Genomic DNA, 22,840 nt, shown 5'->3' with positions numbered 1-22,840 from the left:
TCATTATGAGGTCACACAGGGTCATGGGGACACCCAAAGTCGTGGTCAGGCTCAAGGTGTCGTCATTGACCTCATCCCACAAATCCCCACAGAAAAACCTGGAAATTGTCAGAGTTTGGGGCGAAAAACGGCGATTTTGGGTCATTTTGGGGTTCTGGAATCATTACTGAGGTTATGGGGTCGTTATGAGGTCACACAGGGTCACGGGGACACCCCAAAGGGCGTGGTCAGGCTCAAGGTGTCACCATTGACCTCATTCTCCAAATCCCAAAGAAAGATCTGGAAATGGTCTGGAATTGGGGTGAAAAACGGCGATTTTGGGTCATTTTGGGGTTCTGGAATCATTACTGAGGTTATGGGGTCGTTACGAGGTCATGCAGGGTCATGGGGACACCCCAAGGTCGTGGTCAGGCTCAAGGTGTCACCATTGACCTCATCCCACACATCTCAAAGAAAGGTCTGGAATTGGGGCGAAAAACGGCGATTTTGGGTCATTTTGGGGTTCTGGAATCATTACTGAGGTTATGGGGTCGTTAGGAGGTCACACAGGGTCACAGGGACACCCCAAGGTCGTGGTCAGGCTCAAGGTGTCACCATTGACCTCATTCTCCAAATCCCAAAGAAAGATCTGGAAATGGTCTGGAATTGGGTGAAAAACGGCGATTTTGGGTCATTTTGGGGTTCTGGGAATCATCACTGAGGTTATGGGGTCGTTATGAGGTCATGCAGGGTCATGGGGACACCCCAAAGGTCGTGGTCAGGCTCAAGGTGTCACCAATTGACCTCATCCCACAAATCCCAAAGAAAGATCTGGAAATGGTCTGGAATTGGGGTGAAAAACGGCGATTTTGGGTCATTTTGGGGTCATCATAAAATTCTGGGATCATCACAAAGTTTTGGGGTCCTGGGGGGACCTCGGGGTCAGGACCTGGCTCAGGATCTTGTCCTTGACCTCGTTCCCCAAAAAGCCACAAAAACCACAAAACCCGTCCGGGTTTGGGGCAAAAAATGGCAAATTTGGGTCATTTTGGGATTTGGGGTCATTGGTGACGTCACGGAATCGTTCTGGGGTCTGCAGAGGTCTGGGGACACCCCAGAGGTCACCTGGGGACCCCCAGTCCCTCCCAGCCCCTCCCAGTATAAACCAGTAACGTCCCAGTCCCTCCCAGTTTATCCTAATCCCATCCCGGTCGCTCCCAGTCCCCCCCAGCCCCTCCCAGTATAAACCAGTAACCTCCCAGTCCTTCCCAGTTTATCCCAATCCCCCCCCAGCCCCTCCCAGTCCCTCCCAGTTTATCCCAATCCCCTCCCAGTCCCTCCCAGTCCCCCCCAGTTCCCTCCCAGACCCTCCAGTTTATCCCAGTCCCCCCCAGTCCCTCCCAATTTATCCCAGTCTCTCCCAACCCCCTCCCAGTCCCTCCCAGTTTATCCCAATCCCCTCCCAGTCCCTCCCAGTCCCTCCCAATCCCCTCCCATTCCCCCCCAGTCCTCTCCCAGTCCCTCCCAGTCCCTCCCAGTCCTCTCCCAGTCCATCCCAGTCCCCTCCCAGTCCCTCCCAGTTTATCCCAATCCCCCTCCAGTCCCTCCCAGTCCATCCCAGTCCATCCCAGTCCCCTCCCAGTCCCTCCCAGTCCCTCCCAGTTTATCCCAGTCCCTCCCAGTTTATCCCAATCCCCTCCCAGTCCCTCCCAGTGTCTCCCAGTCCCTCCCATTCCCCCCCAGTCCTCTCCCAGTCCCTCCCAGTCCATCCCCGTCCCTCCCAGTCCCTCCCAGTCCCCTCCCAGTCCCTCCCAGTCCCTCCCAGTCCCTCCCAGTCCCTCCCAGTCCATCCCAGTCCCATCCCAGTCCCTCCCAATCCCCTCCCAGTCCCCTCCCAGTCCCTCCCAGTCCCTCCCAGTCCATCCCAGTCCCATCCCAGTCCCTCCCAATCCCCTCCCAGTCCCTCCCAGTCCCTCCCAGTACAAACCAGCATCCCACTCCAGCAGACTGGGATCCTCCCAGCTGCTCCCGGCCGCCGTGCGGATGCAGCGCTTCAGCCGCTCGCCCCGCCCCTTCCGCTTGTCCTCGGCCGCCGGCTCCGCCCCCACCTGCGGGACGCCTGTCAATCACCCGGGACACGCCCACCCCCACCCGAGACCCACCCACTCGGCTCTAGCCACGCCCAACCCACAACGACTCCTAAATTTGGGGCTCCGCCCACTTCTAGGCAGCCGCGTCTTGTCCTAATGGACACCTGTCAATCACACAGGACACGCCCACCTTGAAGGAAAACCCCAAGTTTGGAAGCTCCGCCCCCTTTTGGATGTCCCCACCCTATCTCTATGGGCAGCTGTCAATCAGCTGGACACGCCCACCTCACTGCAGACACACCCACTCACCAGGGACACGCCTACTCCGCTCTAGCCACGCCCAACCAATTAAAACACCTCCTAAATTGGTGGCCCCGCCCCCTTTTGTGCAGCCTTGTCTCACAAGAATGTGTCAATCAACTGGACACGCCCACCCCACCCAGGACACGCCCACTCCGCTCTGGCCACGCCCAACCCATTTAAATAAACCCTAAATTTAGAGGCTCCGCCCCCTTTCCCAAAGCTCCACCCCATCCTGAGGCACAGCTGTCATTTCACCTGGACACGCCCACCCCACCGTGGACACGCCCACTCCTTTCTGGCCACGCCTACCCAGTGGAAATGCCCAAATGTGGGACTCGCCCCTCATTTGCATAGCCCAACCCACATCCTGACAGGCATCTGTCAATCATTGAAACACACCCACCATCTAGCCACGCCCACTCTTATCTGGCCACACCCACCCAGAAGAAAGGCCTCAAATTTGGAGGCTCCGCCCCCTTTCTTCAAGCCCCACCCCAGCCTGATCAACACCTGTCAATCACTCTAGACACACCCACATTCACCTGGCCACGCCCACCCACTCCAGAGGCTCCACCCCTTTACCCACAGCCCCACCCACTTGCTCATGGACACCTGTCAATCACACATCCGTGGACACACCCACCTCTCACCACGCCCATTTCCCCCTCCTTGCCACACCCATCCATCCCTGAGGCCACACCCCCTTGGCCACAGCCACGCCCCTATGAACGCCTGCCAATCATTTCTCACAGCCACACCCACTCATCCTCAGCCCCACCCACTCCATGCCCTGAAGCCCCGCCCCTTTTACCTCCACTAATATCTCAAGCTCCACCCCCTCATGTTTAGCCCCACCCACCTCCATTTTCCACCCAGGCCCCGCCCCTTTAATCCCCGCCCACCTCAGGCACAGGGAAGGGCGGATCCTGTGGGCGTGGCCTGCGCAGGGGGCGTGGCACCGGTGCGATGTGGGCAGGGCCAGGGCGTGGCTCCGGAGGGGGCGTGGCCATGGCAGGGGGCGGAGCCGGGAGGCTGGGCCCAATCCGAGGCTCTTCAGGGGGCGGGGCCCTGGGGGGCGGGGTCTCCTCCTGTGGGGGTGGGGTCAGAATGGTTAAAGGGGGCGGAGTCTCGTGGGGTAAAGCAGGGTGGCGATAAAAGGGGAGGGGCTTAAAAGGGAGTGGCAAAGGGGGCGTGGCTGGCTGGATTTTAAAGTGGGTGGGGTTAAAGGGGCGGGGTTAAAAGGGGCGGGACCTCCTCTATGGGTTTAGGGGTGGAGCTAAGGGGGAGGGGCTAAAAGGAGATGAGTTAAAGGGGGCGGGGCCTCCTGTGGGTGGGGTAAGGGGGAGGGGTCAAAGGGGGCGGGGTTACAGGCAGCAGGGGTAAAGGGGGAGGGGCTAAAAGGTGGGGAGTGAAATGGGGAGGGGCTAAAGGGGGCGGGGCTAAGGAGTGAAGGCTAAAGGAGGAGGAGTTAAAGGGGGCGGGGTCAAAAGGGGCGGGGTCAAAAGTGGGTGAGGATAAGAGAGCTCAAGGGGGAGGGGCTAAAAGGGGAGGGTCCTGGAGGGGCGGGGCTTTGGGGGAGAGGCTAAAGGGGGCGTGGCATCCTCTTAAGGGAGAAGGATTGGGGAGGGAGGGGCCTAAAAGGGGGCGGGGCCACAGGGGGGACATTTGGGGGGGGTTTGGGGACACTGGGGGGGTCCTGGGGACACTGAGGGGACATTGGGGGGCTTTGGGGACATTTGGGGACATTGGGGGGGTCCTGGGGACATTTGGGGACACTGGGGGGGGTCACGGGGACATTTGGGGACACTGGGGGGGTCCTGGGGACACTGAGGGGACACTGGGGGGGTCACGGGGACATTTGGGGACATTGGGGGGGTTTGGGAACATTTGGGGACACTGGGGGGGTCACGGGGACATTTGGGGACATTGGGGGGGTTTGGGGACATTTGGGGACATTGGGGGGGCTCACAGGGACATTTGGGGACATTTGGGGACATTGGGGGGGGTCACGGGGACATTTGGGGACATTGGGGGGGGGTCACAGGGGGGGACATTTGGGGACATTGGGGGGGTGACGCAGCATTGGGGACACCGAGGTGACACTGGGGGTGTCCTGGGGACATCAGGGGACATTTGGGGACACCAAGGTGACACTGGGGGGGTCACAGCTACATCTGGGGACATTTGGGGACACCGAGGTGACACTGGGGGGGGTCACGGGGACATCTGGGGCCATTTGGGGACACCGAGGTGACATTGGGGGGGGTGCTGGGAACATTTGAGGACACTGAGGTGACACTGGGGGGGTCACGGGGACATCTGGGGACATTTGGGGACACCGAGGTGACACTGGGGGGGGTCACATCTACATTTGGGGACATTTGGGGACACCGAGGTGACACTGGGGGAGGTCCTGGGGACATCTGGGGACATTTGGGGACACTGAGGTGACACTGGGGGGGGTCACAGGGACATTTGGGGACACCGAGGTGACACTGGGGGGGTCACATCTACATTTGGGGACATTTGGGGACACCGAGGTGACACTGGGGGGGGGTCACGAGGATATCTGGGGACATTTGGGGACACCGAGGTGACACTGGGGGGGGTCACATCTACATCTGGGGACACTTGGGGACACTGGGGGGGGTCACGGGGACATCTGGGGACATTTGGGGACACCGAGGTGACACTGGGGGGGTGCTGGGGACATTTGGGGACACCGAGGTGACACTGGGGGGGGTTACATCTACATTTGGGGACATTTGGGGACACCGAGGTGACACTGGGGGAGGTCCTGGGGACATCTGGGGACATTTGGGGACACTGAGGTGACACTGGGGGGGTGCTGGGGACATCAGGGGACATTTGGGGACACCAAGGTGACACTGGGGGGGTCACAGCTACATTTGGGACATTTGGGGACACCGAGGTGACACTGGGGGGGGGTCACGGGGACATCTGGGGACATTTGGGGACACCGAGGTGACACTGGGGGGGTCACGGGGACATCTGGGGACATTTGGGGACACCGAGGTGACACTGGGGGGGTCACGGGGACATCTGGGGACATTTGGGGACACTGAGGTGACACTGGGGGGGGTGCTGGGGACATCTGGGGCCATTTGGGGACACCGAGGTGACACTGGGGGGGTGCTGGGGACATCTGGGGACATTTGGGGACACCGAGGTGACACTGGGGGGGTGCTGGGGACATCTGGGGACATTTGGGGACATTGAGGTGACACTGGGGGGGGTCACGAGGACATCTGGGGCCATTTGGGGACACCGAGGTGACACTGGGGGGGGGTCATGGGGACATCTGGGGACATTTGGGGACACCGAGGTGACACTGGGGGGGTCACGGGGACATCTGGGGACATTTGGGGACACCGAGGTGACACTGGGGGGGATCACGGGGACATCTAGGGCCATTTGGGGACACTGAGGTGACATTGGGGGGGTGCTGGGGACATTTGGGGACACCGAGGTGACACTGGGGGGGGGTCACATCTACATTTGGGGACATTTGGGGACACTGAGGTGACACTGGGGGAGGTCCTGGGGACATCTGGGGACATTTGGGGACACCGAGGTGACACTGGGGGGGGTCACAGCTGCTTTTGGGGACATTTGGGGACACCGAGGTGACACTGGGGGGTGCTGGGGACATCTGGGGACATTTGGGACACCGAGGTGACACTGGGGGGGGTCACGGGGACATTTGGGGACACCGAGGTGACACTGGGGGGGGTCACGGGGACATTTGGGGACACCGAGGTGACACTGGGGGGGTCCTGGGACATCTGAGGACACCGAGGTGACATTGGGGGGGTCACGGGGACATCTGGGGCCATTTGGGACACCGAGGTGACACTGGGGGGGTCACGGGGACATCTGGGGACATTTGGGGACACCAAGGTGACACTGGGGGGGTCACGGGGACATTTGGGGACACCGAGGTGACACTGGGGGGGGTGCTGGGGACACCTGGGGACATTTGGGGACACCGAGGTGACACTGGGGGGGGTGCTGGGGACATCTGGGGACATTTGGGGACACCGAGGTGACACTGGGGGGGTCACGGGGACATCTGGGGACATTTGGGGACACTAAGGTGACACTGGGGGGGTCACGGGGACATCTGGGGACATTTGGGGACACTGAGGTGACACTGGGGGGGTCACGGGGACATCTGAGGACATTTGGGGACACCAAGGTGACACTGGGGGGGGGTGCTGGGGACACCGAGGTGACACTGGGGGGGGGTGCTGGGGACATCTGGGGACAGTGAGGTGACACTGGGGGGGTCACGGGGACATCTGGGACATTTGGGGACACCAAGGTGACACTGGGGGGGGTGCTGGGGACATCAGGGGACATTTGGGGACACCGAGGTGACACTGGGGGGGTGCTGGGGACATCTGGGGACATTTGGGGACACCGAGGTGACACTGGGGGGGTCACGGGGACATCTGAGGACATTTGGGGACACCAAGGTGACACTGGGGGGGGGTGCTGGGGACACCGAGGTGACACTGGGGGAGGTCACGGGGACATCTGGGGACATTTGGGGACACCGAGGTGACACTGGGGGGGGTCACGGGGACATCTGGGGACATTTGGGGACACTGAGGTGACACTGGGGGGTGCTGGGAACATCTGAGGACACCGAGGTGACACTGGGGGGGTCACGGGGACATCTGAGGACATTTGGGGACACCGAGGTGACACTGGGGGGTGTCACGGGGACATCTGGGGACATTTGGGGACACCGAGGTGACACTGGGGGGGGTCACGGGGACATCTGGGGCCATTTGGGGACACCGAGGTGACACTGGGGGGGGTCACGGGGACATCTGGGGACACTTGGGGACACCAAGGTGACACTGGGGGGGGTGCTGGGGACATTTGGGGACACTGAGGTGACATTGGGGGGGTGCTGGGGACATTTGGGGACACTGAGGTGACACTGGGGGGGGGTGCTGGGGACATCTGGGGACACCGAGGTGACACTGGGGGGGGTCCTGGGGACATTTGGGGACACCGAGGTGACACTGGGAGGGTCACGGGGACATCTGGGGACATTTGGGGACACCGAGGTGACACTTGAGGGGGTGCTGGGGACATCTGGGGCCATTTGGGGACACCGAGGGTGACACTGGGGGAGGTCCTGGGGACATCTGGGGACATTTGGGGACACCGAGGTGACACTGGGGGGGGTCACGGGGACATCTGGGGCCATTTGGGGACACCGAGGTGACACTGGGGGGGTCACGGGGACATCTGGGGACACTTGGGGACACCAAGGTGACACTGGGGGGGGTGCTGGGGACATTTGGGGACACTGAGGTGACATTGGGGGGGTGCTGGGGACATTTGGGGACACTGAGGTGACACTGGGGGGGGGTGCTGGGGACATCTGGGGACACCGAGGTGACACTGGGGGGGGGTCCTGGGACATTTGGGGACACCGAGGTGACACTGGGAGGGTCACGGGGACATCTGGGGACATTTGGGGACACCGAGGTGACACTTGAGGGGGTGCTGGGGACATCTGGGGCCATTTGGGGACACCGAGGTGACACTGGGGAGGTCCTGGGGACATCTGGGGACATTTGGGGACACCGAGGTGACACTGGGGGGGGATCACATCTACATTTGGGGACATTTGGGGACACCGAGGTGACACTGGGGGACTGCTGGGGACATCTGGGGACATTCGGGGACACCAAGGTGACACTGGGGGGGGTCACGGGGACATCAGGGGACATTTGGGGACACCAAGGTGACACTGGGGGGGTCACAGCTACATTGGGGACATTTGGGGACACCAAGGTGACACTGGGGGGTGCTGGGGCCATTTGGGGACACCGAGGTGACACTGGGGGGGTGCTGGGGACATCTGGGGACATTCGGGGACACCAAGGTGACACTGGGGGTGCTGGGGACACTTGGGGACACCGAGGTGACACTGGGGGGGGTCACGAGGATATCTGGGGCCATTTGGGGACACCGAGGTCACACTGGGGGGGGGGGGGTCACATCTACATTTGGGGACATTTGGGGACACTGAGGTGACATTGGGGGGGTCCTGGGGACATCTGGGGACACCGAGGTGACACTGGGGGGGGTGCTGGGGACATGTGGGGACACTGAGGTGACACTGGGGGGGTGCTGGGGACATCTGGGGACATTTGGGGACACTGAGGTGACATTGGGGGGGTCACATCTACATTTGGGGACATTTGGGGACACCGAGGTGACACTGGGGGGGGTGCTGGGGACACTTGGGGACCCTTGGGGACACCGAGGTGACACTGGGGGGGGTGCTGGGGACACTTGGGGACCCTTGGGGACACCGAGGTGACACTGGGGGGGGGTGCTGGGGACACTTGGGGACACTTGGGGACACTCACCGGGCGCGGCGGGGGGGGGCGGGGTAGACGGTGGGGCGCGGCCTGGATGACGGGCGGGGTCGGTTTGGGGGGGGCCCGGGGGGGGGCCCGGGGGGGGCACTCGGGGTCCCGCGGCCACCGGGGGCAGGGGGGGCACGGGCGCCCCTCCCCCCCCCGCCTGCGGGGACAGACGGGCTCAGGAAGGGGGAAAAGGGGAAAAAAAGGGGGAAAAATGCAAAATTCTGCACTAAAAAATCACAAATTCTGCACTAAAAAATTCCAAATTCTGCACTAAAAAAGCCCAAATTGTGCTCAAAAAACCCAAAAATTCTGCACTAAAAAAATCCCAAATTCTGCACTAAAAAATCCCAAATTCTGCACTAAAAAAATCCCAAATTCTGCTCAAAAAAATCACAAATTGTGCTCAAAAAACCCAAAAATTCTGCACTAAAACCCAAAAATTCTGCACTAAAAAATCCCAAATTCTGCACTAAAAAAAATCCAAATTCCGCCCAAAAATTCCCAAATTCTGCACTAAAAAAATCCCAAATTGTGCTCAAAAAAACCAAAAATTCTGCTCAAAAAACCCAAAAATTCCGCACTAAAAAAATCACAAATTCTGCCCTAAAAAAGCCCAAATTGTGCTCAAAAAAACCAAAAATTCTGCACTAAAAAAATCCCAAATTCTGCACTAAAAAACCCAAATTCTGCTCAAAAAACCCAAAAATTCCGCACTAAAAAAATCCAAATTGTGCTCAAAAAACCCAAAAATTCTGCCAAAAAAATCCCAAATTCTGCACTAAAAAAATCCCAAATTCTGCACTAAAAAAATCCCAAATTCTGCACTAAAAAAAGCCCAAATTCTGCTCAAAAAAATTCCAAAATTGTGCACTAAAAAAATCCCAAATTCTGCACTAAAAAAGCAAAACCTCTGCTCAAAAAAATCCCAAATTCTACCCTAAAAACCCAAAAATTCTGCCCAAAAAAAATCCCAAATTCTGCCCTAAAAAACCAAAAATTCTGCACTAAAAAAATCACAAATTCTGCACTAAAAAACCAAAAATTCTGCACTAAAAAATCCCAAATTCTGCTCAAAAAACCCAAAAATTAAGCACCAAAAAATCCCAAATTCTGCACTAAAAAACCCCAAATTCTGCACTAAAAAATCCCAAATTCTGCCCCAAAAAATCCTAAATTCTGCCCTAAAAAAATCACAAATTCTGCCCCAAAACCCCCAAATTCTCCGCTAAAAAAATCCCAAATTCTGCACTAAAAAATCCCAAATTCTGCCCCAAAAAAATCCCAAAATTCTGCCCCAAAAAACCCCAAATTCTGCCCCAAAAAAATCCCAAATTCTGCCCCAAAACCCTCAAATTCTGTCCTAAAAAAATCCCAAAATTCTGTCCTAAAAAAATCCCAAATTCTGTCCTAAAAGCCTCAAAATTCTGCCCCAAAAAATCCCAAATTCTGCACTAAAAAACCCCAAATTCTGCACTAAAAAATCCCAAATTCTGCACTAAAAAACCAAAAATTCCGCACTAAAAAAATCCCAAAATTCTGCCCAAAAAATCCCAAAATTCTGCCCCAAAAAACCCAAAAATTCTGCCCCAAAAAATCCCAAATTCCACACTAAAAAAATCCCAAATTCTGCCCCAAAAACCCCTAAAATTCTGCCCCAAAAATCCCCAAATTCTGCACTAAAAAAACCCCAAATTCTGCACTAAAAATCCCAAGTTCTGCAGCAAAAGCCCCAAATTCTGCGCTAAAAAAAACCCCAAATTCTGCCCAAAAAAAGCCCAAATTCCGCACTAAAAAAACCCCAAATTCTGCACTAAAAAAGCTCAAATTCTGCCCCAAAAACCCAAAAATTAAGCACTAAAAAATCCCAAATTCTGCACTAAAAAATCTCAAATTCTGCTCAAAAAACCCAAAAATTCCGCACTAAAAAAATCCGAAATTCCGCCCAAAAAATCCCCAAATTCCGCCCAAAAAATCCCCAAATTCCGCCCAAAAAATCCCAAAATTCTGCCCAAAAAATCCCAAAATTCTGCCCAAAAAATCCCAAAATTATGCTCAAAAAATTTTAAAGTTCTGCACTAAAAAACCCCAAAATACTGCACTAAAAAAATCCCAAATTCTGCACTAAAAAATCTCAAATTCTGCTCAAAAAAATCCCAAATTCTGCACTAAAAAATCTCAAATTCTGCTCAAAAAAATCACAAATTCCGCACTAAAAAAATCCCAAATTCTGCCCAAAAATCCCAAAATTCCGCCCAAAAAACCCCAAAATTCTGCTCAAAAAATTTAAAAGTTCTGCACCAAAAAACCCCAAAATACTGCACAAAAAAAATCCCAAATTCTGTCCTAAAAAACCCCAAATTCTGCATTAAAAGACCCCCAAATTCTGTACTAAAAAAATCCCAAATTCTGCAGCAAAAACTCCCAAATTCTGCTCAAAAAAACCAAAAATTCCGCACTAAAAAAATCCCAAATTCTGCCCCAAAAATCCCCAAATTCCGCCCAAAAAATCCCAAAATTCTGCTGAAAAAAATCAAAAGTTCTGCACCAAATTTCTGCACTAAAAAAATCTCAAGTTCTGCCCTAAAAACCCCAAATTCTGCACAAAAAAAAAGCCCAAATTCTGCCCCAAAAAAGCCCAAATTCTGCCCAAAGTAACCCCAAATTCTGCCCCAAAACCCCCAAATTCTGCACTAAAAAACCCCAAAATTCTGCTCCAAAAATCCCCAAATTCCGCCCAAAAAATCCCAAAATTCTGCTCAAAAAAATCAAAAGTTCTGCACCAAAATTCTGCACTAAAAAAATCCCAAATTATGCCCTAAAAACCCCAAATTCTGCAATAAAAAAATCCCAAATTCTGCACCAAAAAATCCCAAATTCTGCCCCAAAAAATTTAAAAGTTCTGCACCAAAAAAACCCCAAATTCTGCACTAAAAAAATCCAAAATTCTGCTCCAAAAAACCCAAAAATTCTGCCCAAAAAAATCTCAAATCGTGCCCAAAAAAATCCCAAATTCTGCACTAAAAAAAATCCCAAATTCTGCCACAAAAACCCCAAATTCTGCACTAAAAAACCCAAATTCTGCCCAAAAAATCCCAAAATTCTGCTCAAAAAAATCAAAAGTTCTGCACCAAAATTCTGCACTAAAAAAATCCCAAATTTTGCCCCAAAAAACCCAAAAATTCTGCCCCAAAAAATCCCAAATTCTGCCCAAACCAGTACAAACCAGTTCAAACCAGTTCCCTCCCAGTAACCCCAAACCAGTACAAACCAGTTCATCCCAGTTCCCTCCCAGTAACCCCAAACCAGTACAAACCAGTTCAAACCAGTTCATCCCAGTAACCCCAAACCAGTACAAACCAGTTCATCCCAGTTCCCTCCCAGTAACCCCAAACCAGTACAAACCAGTTCATCCCAGTTCCCTCCCAGTTCCCTTCCAGTCCCCCCCAATCCCCTCCCAGTACAAACCAGTAACCACAAACTCCAAACCAGTATAAACCAGTAACCCCCAGTTCCTTCCCAGTCCCCTCCCAGTATAAACCAGTAACCATAAACCCCCTCCCAGTCCCTCCCAGTTCCCTCCCAGTACCTCCCAGTTTATCCCAGTCCCTCGAAGTCCCTCCCAGTTCCCTCCCAGTCCCTCCCAGTATATCCCACTCCATCCCAGTTCCTCCCCAGTCCCCCCCAGTCCATCCCAATCCCCTCCCAGTCCCCTCCCAGTCCCTCCCAGTTCCGATCCCAGTCCATCCCAGTTCCCTCCCAGTCCCTCCCAGTCCCCTCCCAGTTCCATCCCAGCCCTTCCCAGTCCATCCCAGTCCCTCCCAGTACATCCCAGTCCCTCCCAGTCCCCCCCAGTTTCCTCCCAGTCCCTCCCAGTATATCCCAGTATAACCCAGTTCCCTCCCAGTCCCTCCCAGTCCCCCCCCAGTATATCCCACTCCCTCCCAGTCTCTCCCAGTCCCTCCCAATCCCCCCCCCAGTCCCTCCCAGTCCCCCCCAGTATATCCCAGTCCCTCCCAGTCCCTCCCAGTCCCCTCCCAGTCCATCCCAGTCCCCCCCAGTCCATCCCAGTTCCCTCTCAGTCCCTCCCAGTCCCTCCCAGTCCGTCCCAGTCCCCCCCAGTTTCCTCCCAGTCTCTCCCAGTATAACCCAGTTCCCTCCCAGTCCCTCCCAGTTCCCTCCCAGTATATCCCAGTCCATCCCAATTCCCTCCCAATCCCCTCCCAGTCCCTCCCAGTCCCTTCCAATCCCCTCCCAGTCCCCTCCCAGTCCCTCCCAGTTCTGATCCCAGTCCCTCCCAGTTCCCTCCCAGTCCCTCCCAGTCCCTCCCAGTCCCTCCCAGTATATCCCAGTCCCCTCCCAGTCCATCCCAGTCCCTCCCAGTCCCTCCCAGTCCATCCCAGTCCCTCCCAGTATATCCCAGTCCCCTCCCAGTCCATCCCAGTCCCTCCCAGTCCCTCCCAGTCCATCCCAGTCCCCTCCCAGTCCCCTCCCAGTCCATCCCACTCCCCTCCCAGTCCCTCCCAGTATACCCCAGTTCCCATCCCAGTCCCTCCCAGTCCCCTCCCAGTCCATCCCAATCCCCTCCCAGTCCCTCCCAATCCCCTCCCAGTATATCCCAGTCCCTCCCAGTCCCTCCCAGTTTCCTCCCAGTCCCTCCCAGTTTATCCCAGTCCCTCCCAATCCCCCCCAGTCCCTCCCAATCCCCCCCAGTCCCTCCCAGTCCCTCCCAGTCCATCCCAGTCCCTCCCAGTTCCCTCCCAGTCCCTCCCAGTATATCCCAGTTCCCTCCCAGTTCCCTCCCAATTCCCCCCCAGTCCCTCCCAGTTCCCTCCCAGTATATCCCAGTCCATCCCAATTCCCCCTCAGTCCCCTCCCAGTCCCTCCCAATCCCCTCCCAGTCCATCCCAGTCCATCCCAGTCCATCCCAGTTCCCCCCCAGTCCCTCCCAGTCCCTCCCAGTCCCTCCCAGTCCCTCCCAGTATATCCCAGTTCCCTCCCAGTATATCCCAGTCCCCTCCCAGTCCCTCCCAGTCCCTCCCAGTATATCCCAGTCCCCCCCAATCCCCTCCCAGTATATCCCAGTCCCTCCCAGTCCCTCCCAGTTTCCTCCCAGTCCCTCCCAGTCCCTTCCAATCCCCTCCCAGTCCCCTCCCAGTATATCCCAGTATACCCCAGTCACTCACCGGGCCGGCCGCCCTCAGGGCTGCCCCCAGGGGGGTGGGGGGGGGTCTCTGCAGTGGGGGAGGGGCGAGCAGCAGGGGGGGGGGCGGGGGGAGCCCCCAGGGGAGGCCCCACCCCCACCATGGCCCCGGGGGGGGGGGCGCAGGCCCAGGGGACCGCGGGGACCCGCTGGGGACACACGGGGACAGCCCGGTCACCAAGGGGGCACCGGGGGGGCACCAACCCCCCCAGGGACCCAAAAATGTCCCCAAACCCCCCAGGGACCCCCCCCCCAATGTCCCCAAACCCCCCAGGGACCCCCCAAAATGTCCCCAAACCCCCCCCAATGTCCCCAAACCCCCCAGTGACCCCCCAAAAATGTCCCCAAACCCCCCCAAATGTCCCCAAACCCCCAATGTCCCCAAACCCCCCCAAAATGTCCCCAACCCCCCCAGGGACGCCCCCAATGTCCCCAAACCCCCCCAATGTCCCCAAACCCCCCAGGGACCCAAAAATGTCCCCAAACCCCCCAGTGACCCCCCCAAAATGTCCCCAAACCCCCCAGGGACCCCCCAAAGTGTCCCCAAACCCCCCAATGTCACTCCTCAATGTCCCCAAACCCCCCAATGACCCCCCCAATGTCCCCAAACACCCCCAATGTCCCCAACCCCCCCAATGATCCTCCAAAAATGTCCCCAAACCCCCAAAAATGTCCCCAAACTCCCCAGTGACCACAAACTCCCCCAATGTCCCCCCAAAAATGTCCCCAAACCCCCCAGTGACCCCAAAAATGTCCCCAAGGTGCCCAAACAACCCCAGTGACCCCAAACCCCCCCAATGTCCCTCCAAAAATGTCCCCAAACCCCCCCAGTGACCCCAAAAATGTCCCCAAACCCCCCAAAACGTCCCCAAACCTCCCCAGTGACCCCCCAAAAATGTCCCCAATGTCCCCAAACCCCCCAATGACCCCAAAAATGTCCCCAATGTCCCCAAATCTCCCCAATGTCTGCACCCCCCAATGTCACCAAACCCCCCAATGTCCCTGCTGGCCCCAATGTCCCCAACCTCCTCAATTGTCCCCAAATGTCCCCAACCCCCAATGTCCCTCCCACTGTCCCCAACGTCCCCGCTGTCCCCAACCCCAAATGTCCCCAAGCCCCCCACTGTCCCCAATGTCCCCACTGTCCCCAACCCCAAATGTCCCCAAGCCCCCCACTGTCCCCAACGTCCCCAATGTCCCCAACCCCCTCAGTGTCCCCAACAGCCCAAATGTCCCCATTGTCCCCAAATGTCCCCATTGTCCCCAAATGTCCCAAATGTCCTAAATGTCCCCAGTGTCCCCAATGTCCCCAATGTCCCCAATCCCCTCCATGTCCCCAATATCCCCAATGTCCCCAATGTCCCCACTGTCCCTACTGCCCCCTCAATGTCCCCAACCCCAAATGTCCCCAAATCCCCCCCAATGTCCCCAACCCCCTCTGCGTCCCCAACATCCCAAATGTCCCCAAATCTCCCCAAACCCTGATGTCCCCACTGTCCCCAATCCCCTCAAATGTCCCCAAATGTCCCCAAACCCAAATGTCCCCAATGTCCCCAATCCCCCTAAATGTCCCCACTGTCCCCAACCCCCCCAAATGTCCCCAATGTCCCCAATCCCCTCAACCCCCCAATGTCCCCAATGTCCCCAACCCCCCCCAACCCCCCCCGTGTCCCCGATGTCCCCAACCCCCCCCAGTGTCCCCCGCTGTCCCTGTCCCCGTACCCGGGCGCTGCAGCACGTGTGGCACGAAGGCCGGGCGCAGGATGGGCGGGCGCTGCGGGGACACTGCGGGGACACAGGGGACACTCAGGGGACACTGGGACATTGAGGGGACACTAGGACACTGCGGGGACACAGGGGACACTCAGGGGACACTGGGGACACTGAGGGGGGGGACACTGGGGACACTGAGGGGACACTGAGGGGGGGACACTCAGGGGACACTGAGGGGACACTCAGGGGACACTGAGGGGGGGACACTGAGGGGACACTGAGGGGACACTGACCGGACACTGAGGGGACACAGAGGACACTCAGGGGACACAGGGGACACAGGGGACACTGAGGAGACACTGAGGGGACACTGAGGGGACACTGAGGGGGGGACACTGAGGGGACACTGAGGGGACACTGAGGGGACACTGAGGGGGGGACACTGAGGGGACACTGAGGGGACACTGAGGGGACACTGGGGACACTGAGGGGACACTGAGGGGGGGACACTGAGGGGACACTGAGGGGACACTGAGGGGACACTGAGGGGGGGACACTGAGGGGACACTGAGGGGACACTGAGGGGACACTGGGGACACTGAGGGGACACTGAGGGGGGGGACACTGCGGGGACACTGAGGGGGGGACACTGAGGGTGGACACTGAGGGGGGACACAGGGGACACTGAGGGGGGGACACTGAGGGGACACTGGGGACACTGAGGGGACACTGAGGACACTGAGGGGGGGTCAGGGGACACTGCTGGGGACACAGGGGACACTGGGGACACTGAGGGGGGACACTGCGGGGGGGACACTGAGGGGACACAGGGACACTGAGGGGGGTACAGGGGACACTGAGGGGACACTGAGGACACTGAGGGGACACTGAGGGGGACACAGGGGACACTGAGGGGACACTGGGGACACTGGGGACACTGAGGGGGGGACACTGAGGGGACACTGAGGGGGGACACAGGGGACACTGAGGGGGGGACACTGAGGGGACACTGGGGACACTGAGGGGACACTGAGGACACTGAGGGGGGGTCAGGGGACACTGCTGGGGACACAGGGGACACTGGGGACACTGAGGGGGGGACACTGAGGGGACACTGAGGGGACACTGGGGACACTGAGGGGACACTGAGGGGGGGACACTGAGGGGACACAGGGGACACTGAGGGGGGGACACTGAGGGGACACTGAGGGGACACTGGGGGGGGACACTGAGGGGACACTGAGGGGGGGACACTGAGGGGACACTGAGGGGACACAGGGGACACTGAGGGGACACTGAGGGGGGGACACTGAGGGGGGACACTGAGGGGGGGACACTGAGGGGACACTGAGGGGACACAGGGGACACTGAGGGGACACAGGGGACACTGAGGGGACACTGGGGGGGGACACTGAGGGGACACTGGGGACACTGAGGGGGAGACACTGAGGGGACACAGGGGGCACTGAGGGGACACTGAGGGGGGGACACTGAGGGGGGGACACTGAGGGGACACTGGGACACTGAGGGGACACTGAGGGGGGGACACTGAGGGGGGGACACTGAGGGGACACTGAGGGGACACTGAGGGGACACTGGGAACAGCCAGGGGGGGACACTGGGGACACTGAGGGGACACTGAGGGGACACAGGGGACAGCAGTGACACTGCTGGGGACATTGGGGATAGCAGTGACACTGCTGGGGACACAGGGGACACTGGGGACAGCCAGGGGACAGCGGTGACACTGCTGGGGACACAGGGGACACTGAGGGGGGGACACAGGGGACACTGAGGGGGGGACACTGCTGGGGACACTGAGGGGGGGACAGCCAGGGGACACTGGGGACAGCCAGGGGACACTGCTGGGGACACTGAGGGGGGGACAGCCAGGGGACACTGGGGACAGCCAGGGGACACTGCTGGGGACACTGAGGGGGGGACAGCCAGGGGACACAGGGGACAGCGGTGGCACTGACCTGGCCCCACGAACGGCACCGGCGGTGTCCCCAGGGGGGGGACGGTGGCGGCGGCGGCGGCGCGAGCCTCGAGGGACTGCTGGACCTGGGGACACAGGGGACACTGAGGGGACACTGAGGGGACACTGAGGGGACACTGGGGGGACACTGGGGACACTGAGGGGACAGTGGGGACAGTGAGGGGACAGTGGGGACAGTGAGGGGACATTGATGGGACAGTGAGGGGACACTGAGGGGACATTGAGGGGACACTGAGGGGACAGTGAGGGGACACTGGGGGGACAGTGAGGGGACAGTGAGGGGGGTTGGGGACATTGGGGACACTGAGGGGACATTGGGGACACATTGAGAACAGCCAGGGGACACTGGGGACGTTGGAGGCATTGGGGACCTTGGGAGGACTTGGGGACATTAGGGACGTCTGGGGACATTGGGGGGACATTGGTGACACGCCATCTGGTCGGTGTTGGTGGCAGTGACGGGGTTGGGGACATTTGGGGACACTCAGGTGACATTCGGGGACATTGAGGACACTGAGGTGACACTGAGGTGACACTGAGGTGACATTTGGGGACACTCAGGTGACATTTGGGGACATTGAGGACACTCAGGTGACACTGAGGTGACATTCAGGGACATTTGGGGACACTCAGGTGACACTGAGGTGACACTCAGGTGACATTTGGGGACGCTCAGGTAACATTTGGGGACATTTGGGGACACTGAGGTGACATTCGGGGACATTTGGGGACACTCAGGTGACATTTGGGGACATTGAGGACACTCAGGTGACACTGAGGTGACACTGAGGTGACATTTGGGGACACTCAGGTGACATTCGGGGACATTTGGGGACATTGAGGACACTCAGGTGACACTGAGGTGACATTTGGGGACACTCAGGTGACACTTGGGGACACTTCTGGGGACACACCTGCTGGTAGGTGTTGGTGGCAGTGACGGGGTTGGGGACATTTGGGGACACTCAGGTGACATTTGGGGACATTTGGGGACATCGAGGACACTCAGGTGACATTCAGGTGACATTTGGGGACACTGAGGTGACATTTGGGGACACTGAGGTGACACCTGGGGACACTGTTGGGGACACACCTGCTGGTAGGTGTTGGTGGCAGTGACGGGGTTGGGGACATTTGGGGACACTCAGGTGACATTTGGGGACATTGAGGACACTCAGGTGACACTGAGGTGACATTCAGGGACATTTGGGGACACTCAGGTGACATTTGGGGACATTGAGGACACTCAGGTGACATTTGGGGACACTGTGGGGGACATTTGGGGACATCGAGGACACTCAGGTGACACTCAGGTGACATTTGGGGACACTCGGGTGACATTCGGGGACATTTGGGGACATTTGGGGACATTGAGGACACTCAGGTGACATTTGGGGACATTGAGGACACTCAGGTGACATTCAGGGACATTTGGGGACACTCAGGTGACATTTGGGGACATTGAGGACACTCAGGTGACACTGAGGTGACATTCAGGGACATTTGGGGACGCTCAGGTGACACTCAGGTGACATTTGGGGACACTCAGGTGACATTTGGGGACACTGAGGTGACACTTGGGGACACTGTTGGGGACACACCTGCTGGTAGGTGTTGGTGGCAGTGACGGGGTTGGGGACATTTGGGGACATTGAGGACACTCAGGTGACACTCAGGTGACATTTGAGGACACTCAGGTGACACTCAGGTGACATTTGAGGACACTCAGGTGACACTTGGGGACATTTGGGGACACTCAGGTGACATTTGGGGACACTCAGGTGACACTCAGGTGACATTTGAGGACACTCAGGTGACACTTGGGGACATCGAGGACACTCAGGTGACACTGAGGTGACATTTGGGGACACTTGGGGACATCGAGGACACTCAGGTGACGCTCAGGTGACATTTGGGGACATTTGGGGACATCGAGGACACTCGGGTGACACTCAGGTGACATTTGGGGACACTGAGGTGACACTTGGGGACACTGTTGGGGACACACCTGCTGGTAGGTGTTGGTGGCAGTGACGGGGTTGGGGACATTTGGGGACATTGAGGACACTCAGGTGACACTGAGGTGACATTCGGGCACATTTGGGGACACTCAGGTGACACTGAGGTGACATTCGGGCACATTTGGGGACACTCAGGTGACACTGAGGTGACATTCGGGCACATTTGGGGACACTCAGGTGACACTGAGGTGACATTTGGGGACACTCAGGTGACACTTGGGGACACTCAGGTGACATTTGGGGACACTCAGGTGACATTTGGGGACACTCAGGCGACACTCAGGGTCATTTGGGGACACTGAGGTGACATTTGGGGACACTCAGGTGACACTCAGGTGACATTTGGGGACATCGAGGACACTCAGGTGACACTCAGGTGACATTTGGGGACACTGAGGTGACACTTGGGGACACTTGGGGACACACCTGCTGGTAGGTGTTGGTGGCAGTGACGGGGTTGGGGACATTTGGGGACACTCAGGTGACATTCGGGGACATTTGGGGACATTGAGGACACTCAGGTGACATTTGGGGACACTGTGGGGGACATTTGGGGACATTGAGGACACTCAGGTGACACTGAGGTGACATTCAGGGACATTTGGGGACACTCAGGTGACATTTGGGGACACTTTCGGGGACACACCTGCTGGTCGGTGTTGGTGGCAGTGACGGGGTTGGGGACATTTGGGGACACTCAGGCGACATTCGGGGACATTTGGGGACACTCAGGTGACATTTGGGGACATTGAGGACACTCAGGGACATTTGGGGACACTCAGGGACATTTGGGGACACTGAGGTGACATTTGGGGACACTGTTGGGGACACACCTGCTGGTAGGTGTTGGTGGCAGTGACGGGGTTGGGGACATTTGGGGACACTCAGGTGACATTTGGGGACACTGAGGTGACATTTGGGGACATTTGGGGACATCGAGGACACTCAGGTGACACTCAGGTGACATTTGGGGACATCGAGGACACTCAGGTGACACTCAGGTGACATTTGGGGACATCGAGGACACTCAGGTGACACTGAGGTGACATTTGGGGACACTGAGGTGACACTTGGGGACACTGTTGGGGACACACCTGCTGGTAGGTGTTGGTGGCGATGATCGGGCGCAGGACGGGGGGCGGAGCCAAAGGGTCCCCGGGGGCGGGGCCTGGAGCGCCCAGCACCTCCTGCTCGAACCTGCACCAGTACAGACCAGTATGGACCAGTATGGACCAGTACGGACCAGTACTGACCAGTACGGACCAGTATGGACCGGTATGGACCAGTACTGACCAGTATGGACCAGTACGGACCAGTATGGACCATTACGGCCCGGTACGGACCAGTATGGACCAGTATGGACCAGTATGGACCAATACAGACCAGTATGGACCAGTACGGACCAGTACAAACCAGTACGGACCAGTATGGACCAGTACGGACCAGTATGAACCAGTACTGACCAGTACGGACCAATACAGACCAGTATGGACCAGTAAGAACTAGTATGGACCACTACGGACCAGTATGGACGAGTATGAACCAGTACAAACCAGTACTGACCAGTATGGCCCGGTATGGCCCGGTACGGACCAGTATAAACCAGTAAGGACCAATACAGACCAGTATGGACCAGTACAGACCAGTATGAATCAGTATGGACCAGTACGGACCAGTATGGACGAGTATGAACCAGTACAAACCAGTACTGACCAGTACGGACCGCTACGGACCAGTATAAACCAGTATGAACCAATACAGAACAGTATTGACCAGTACAGACCGGTATAGACCAGTATGAACCAGTATGGACCAGTACGGACCAGTACGGACCAGTACAGACCAGTACAAACCAGTACTGACCAGTACGGACCGGTACGGACCAGTATAAACCAGTACAAACCAGTACTGACCAGTACGGACCAGTACGGACCAGTACAGACCAGTACAAACCAGTACTGACCAGTACAGACTGGTATGGCCCGGTACGGACCAGTATAAACCAGTATGGACCAATACAGACTAGTATGGACCAGTACAGACCAGTATAGACCAGTATGAACTAGTATGGACCAGTACGGACCACTATGGACCAGTATGGACCAGTACAAACCAGTACTGACCAGTACGGACTGGTATGGCCCAGTACGGACCAGTATAAACCAGTAAGGACCAATACAGACCAGTAGGGACCAGTACAGACCAGTATGAATCAGTATGGACCAGTACGGACCAGTATGGACCAGTACAAACCAGTACTGACCAGTACGGACTGGTATGGCCCGGTACGGACCAGTATAAACCAGTATGGACCAATACAGACCAGTATTGACCAGTAGAGACCAATATAGACCAGTATAAACCAGTATGGACCAGTAAGGACCGATATGGACCACTATGGACTAGTACGGGCCAGTATAGACCAGTATGGACCAGTATGGACCAGTACAGACCAATATAAACCGGTAAGGACCAGTACAAACCAGTAAAGACCAGTATAGACCGGTAAGGACCAGTACAAACCAGTAAAGACCAGTATAGACCGGTACAAACCAGTATAAACCAGTATGAACGGGCACGGACCCTCCCAGCGCCCCCCGGTACCCCCAAACCCCGCCCCCGTTACCACGGCAACGCCAGACCCCGCCCCTCCACCCCTTAAACCACGCCCCCGTTGCCATGGCAGCACTCAGACACACCCCCGTAGGCCCGGCCCTTGTTGCCATGGCAGCCGAAAAAGCCCCGCCCCCTCCCGGCCGCCATGACATCCCCGCCGCTCCCTTGCCCTCACAGCGCCATCTCCGCCTCCATCTCCTTCAGCCGCTCCTCGCCGCTCTTCACCGCGGCCCCGCCGCCTCCCGCCACCGCTCCGGGACCCGGTCCGGGCCCCGCCGCCACCACCGCGGCACCGGGCCCGGCTCCCGCCGCCATTCCCGGCCCCGCCGCTCCGGGAGTGGCCGCCGCCGCCATGGCTGGAACCGCCACAGCCACTTCCGCCCGCTTGAGGGGAACTTCCGGCGCAAGGCAGTGACGTCACGCAGCGCGACAACACCCCTCCGTTTCTAAATACCAAAGGCGGATTTGGGGCGAAATGACGGAAAAACGGACAAAAATGG

At 57.5% G+C, this 22,840-nt stretch overlaps 1 protein-coding gene across 1 annotated transcript; it reads right to left on the bottom strand.

The window, feature by feature from the left end:
• Positions 1-134: 134 nt before the first annotated feature.
• On the bottom strand, positions 135-22,735 carry RBM42 (RNA binding motif protein 42). Its single transcript, XM_059872850.1, has 9 exons — positions 22,516-22,735; positions 20,819-20,921; positions 17,684-17,768; positions 15,714-15,776; positions 13,999-14,140; positions 8,792-8,948; positions 3,275-3,499; positions 1,967-2,087; positions 135-290 (listed from the first exon to the last, which is right to left on the bottom strand). Exons 1-9 carry the CDS (start codon positions 22,692-22,694, stop codon positions 202-204), a joined length of 1,164 nt encoding a protein of 387 aa, XP_059728833.1. The 5' UTR covers positions 22,695-22,735; the 3' UTR covers positions 135-201.
• Positions 22,736-22,840: the final 105 nt, after the last annotated feature.

This window comes from Haemorhous mexicanus, chromosome 39 (assembly GCF_027477595.1).
Source record: "Haemorhous mexicanus isolate bHaeMex1 chromosome 39, bHaeMex1.pri, whole genome shotgun sequence".
Taxonomy (NCBI): domain Eukaryota; kingdom Metazoa; phylum Chordata; class Aves; order Passeriformes; family Fringillidae; genus Haemorhous; species Haemorhous mexicanus.
The sequence above is the reverse complement of the archived record's forward strand: the minus strand, read 5'-3'. Positions and strand labels throughout refer to the sequence as shown.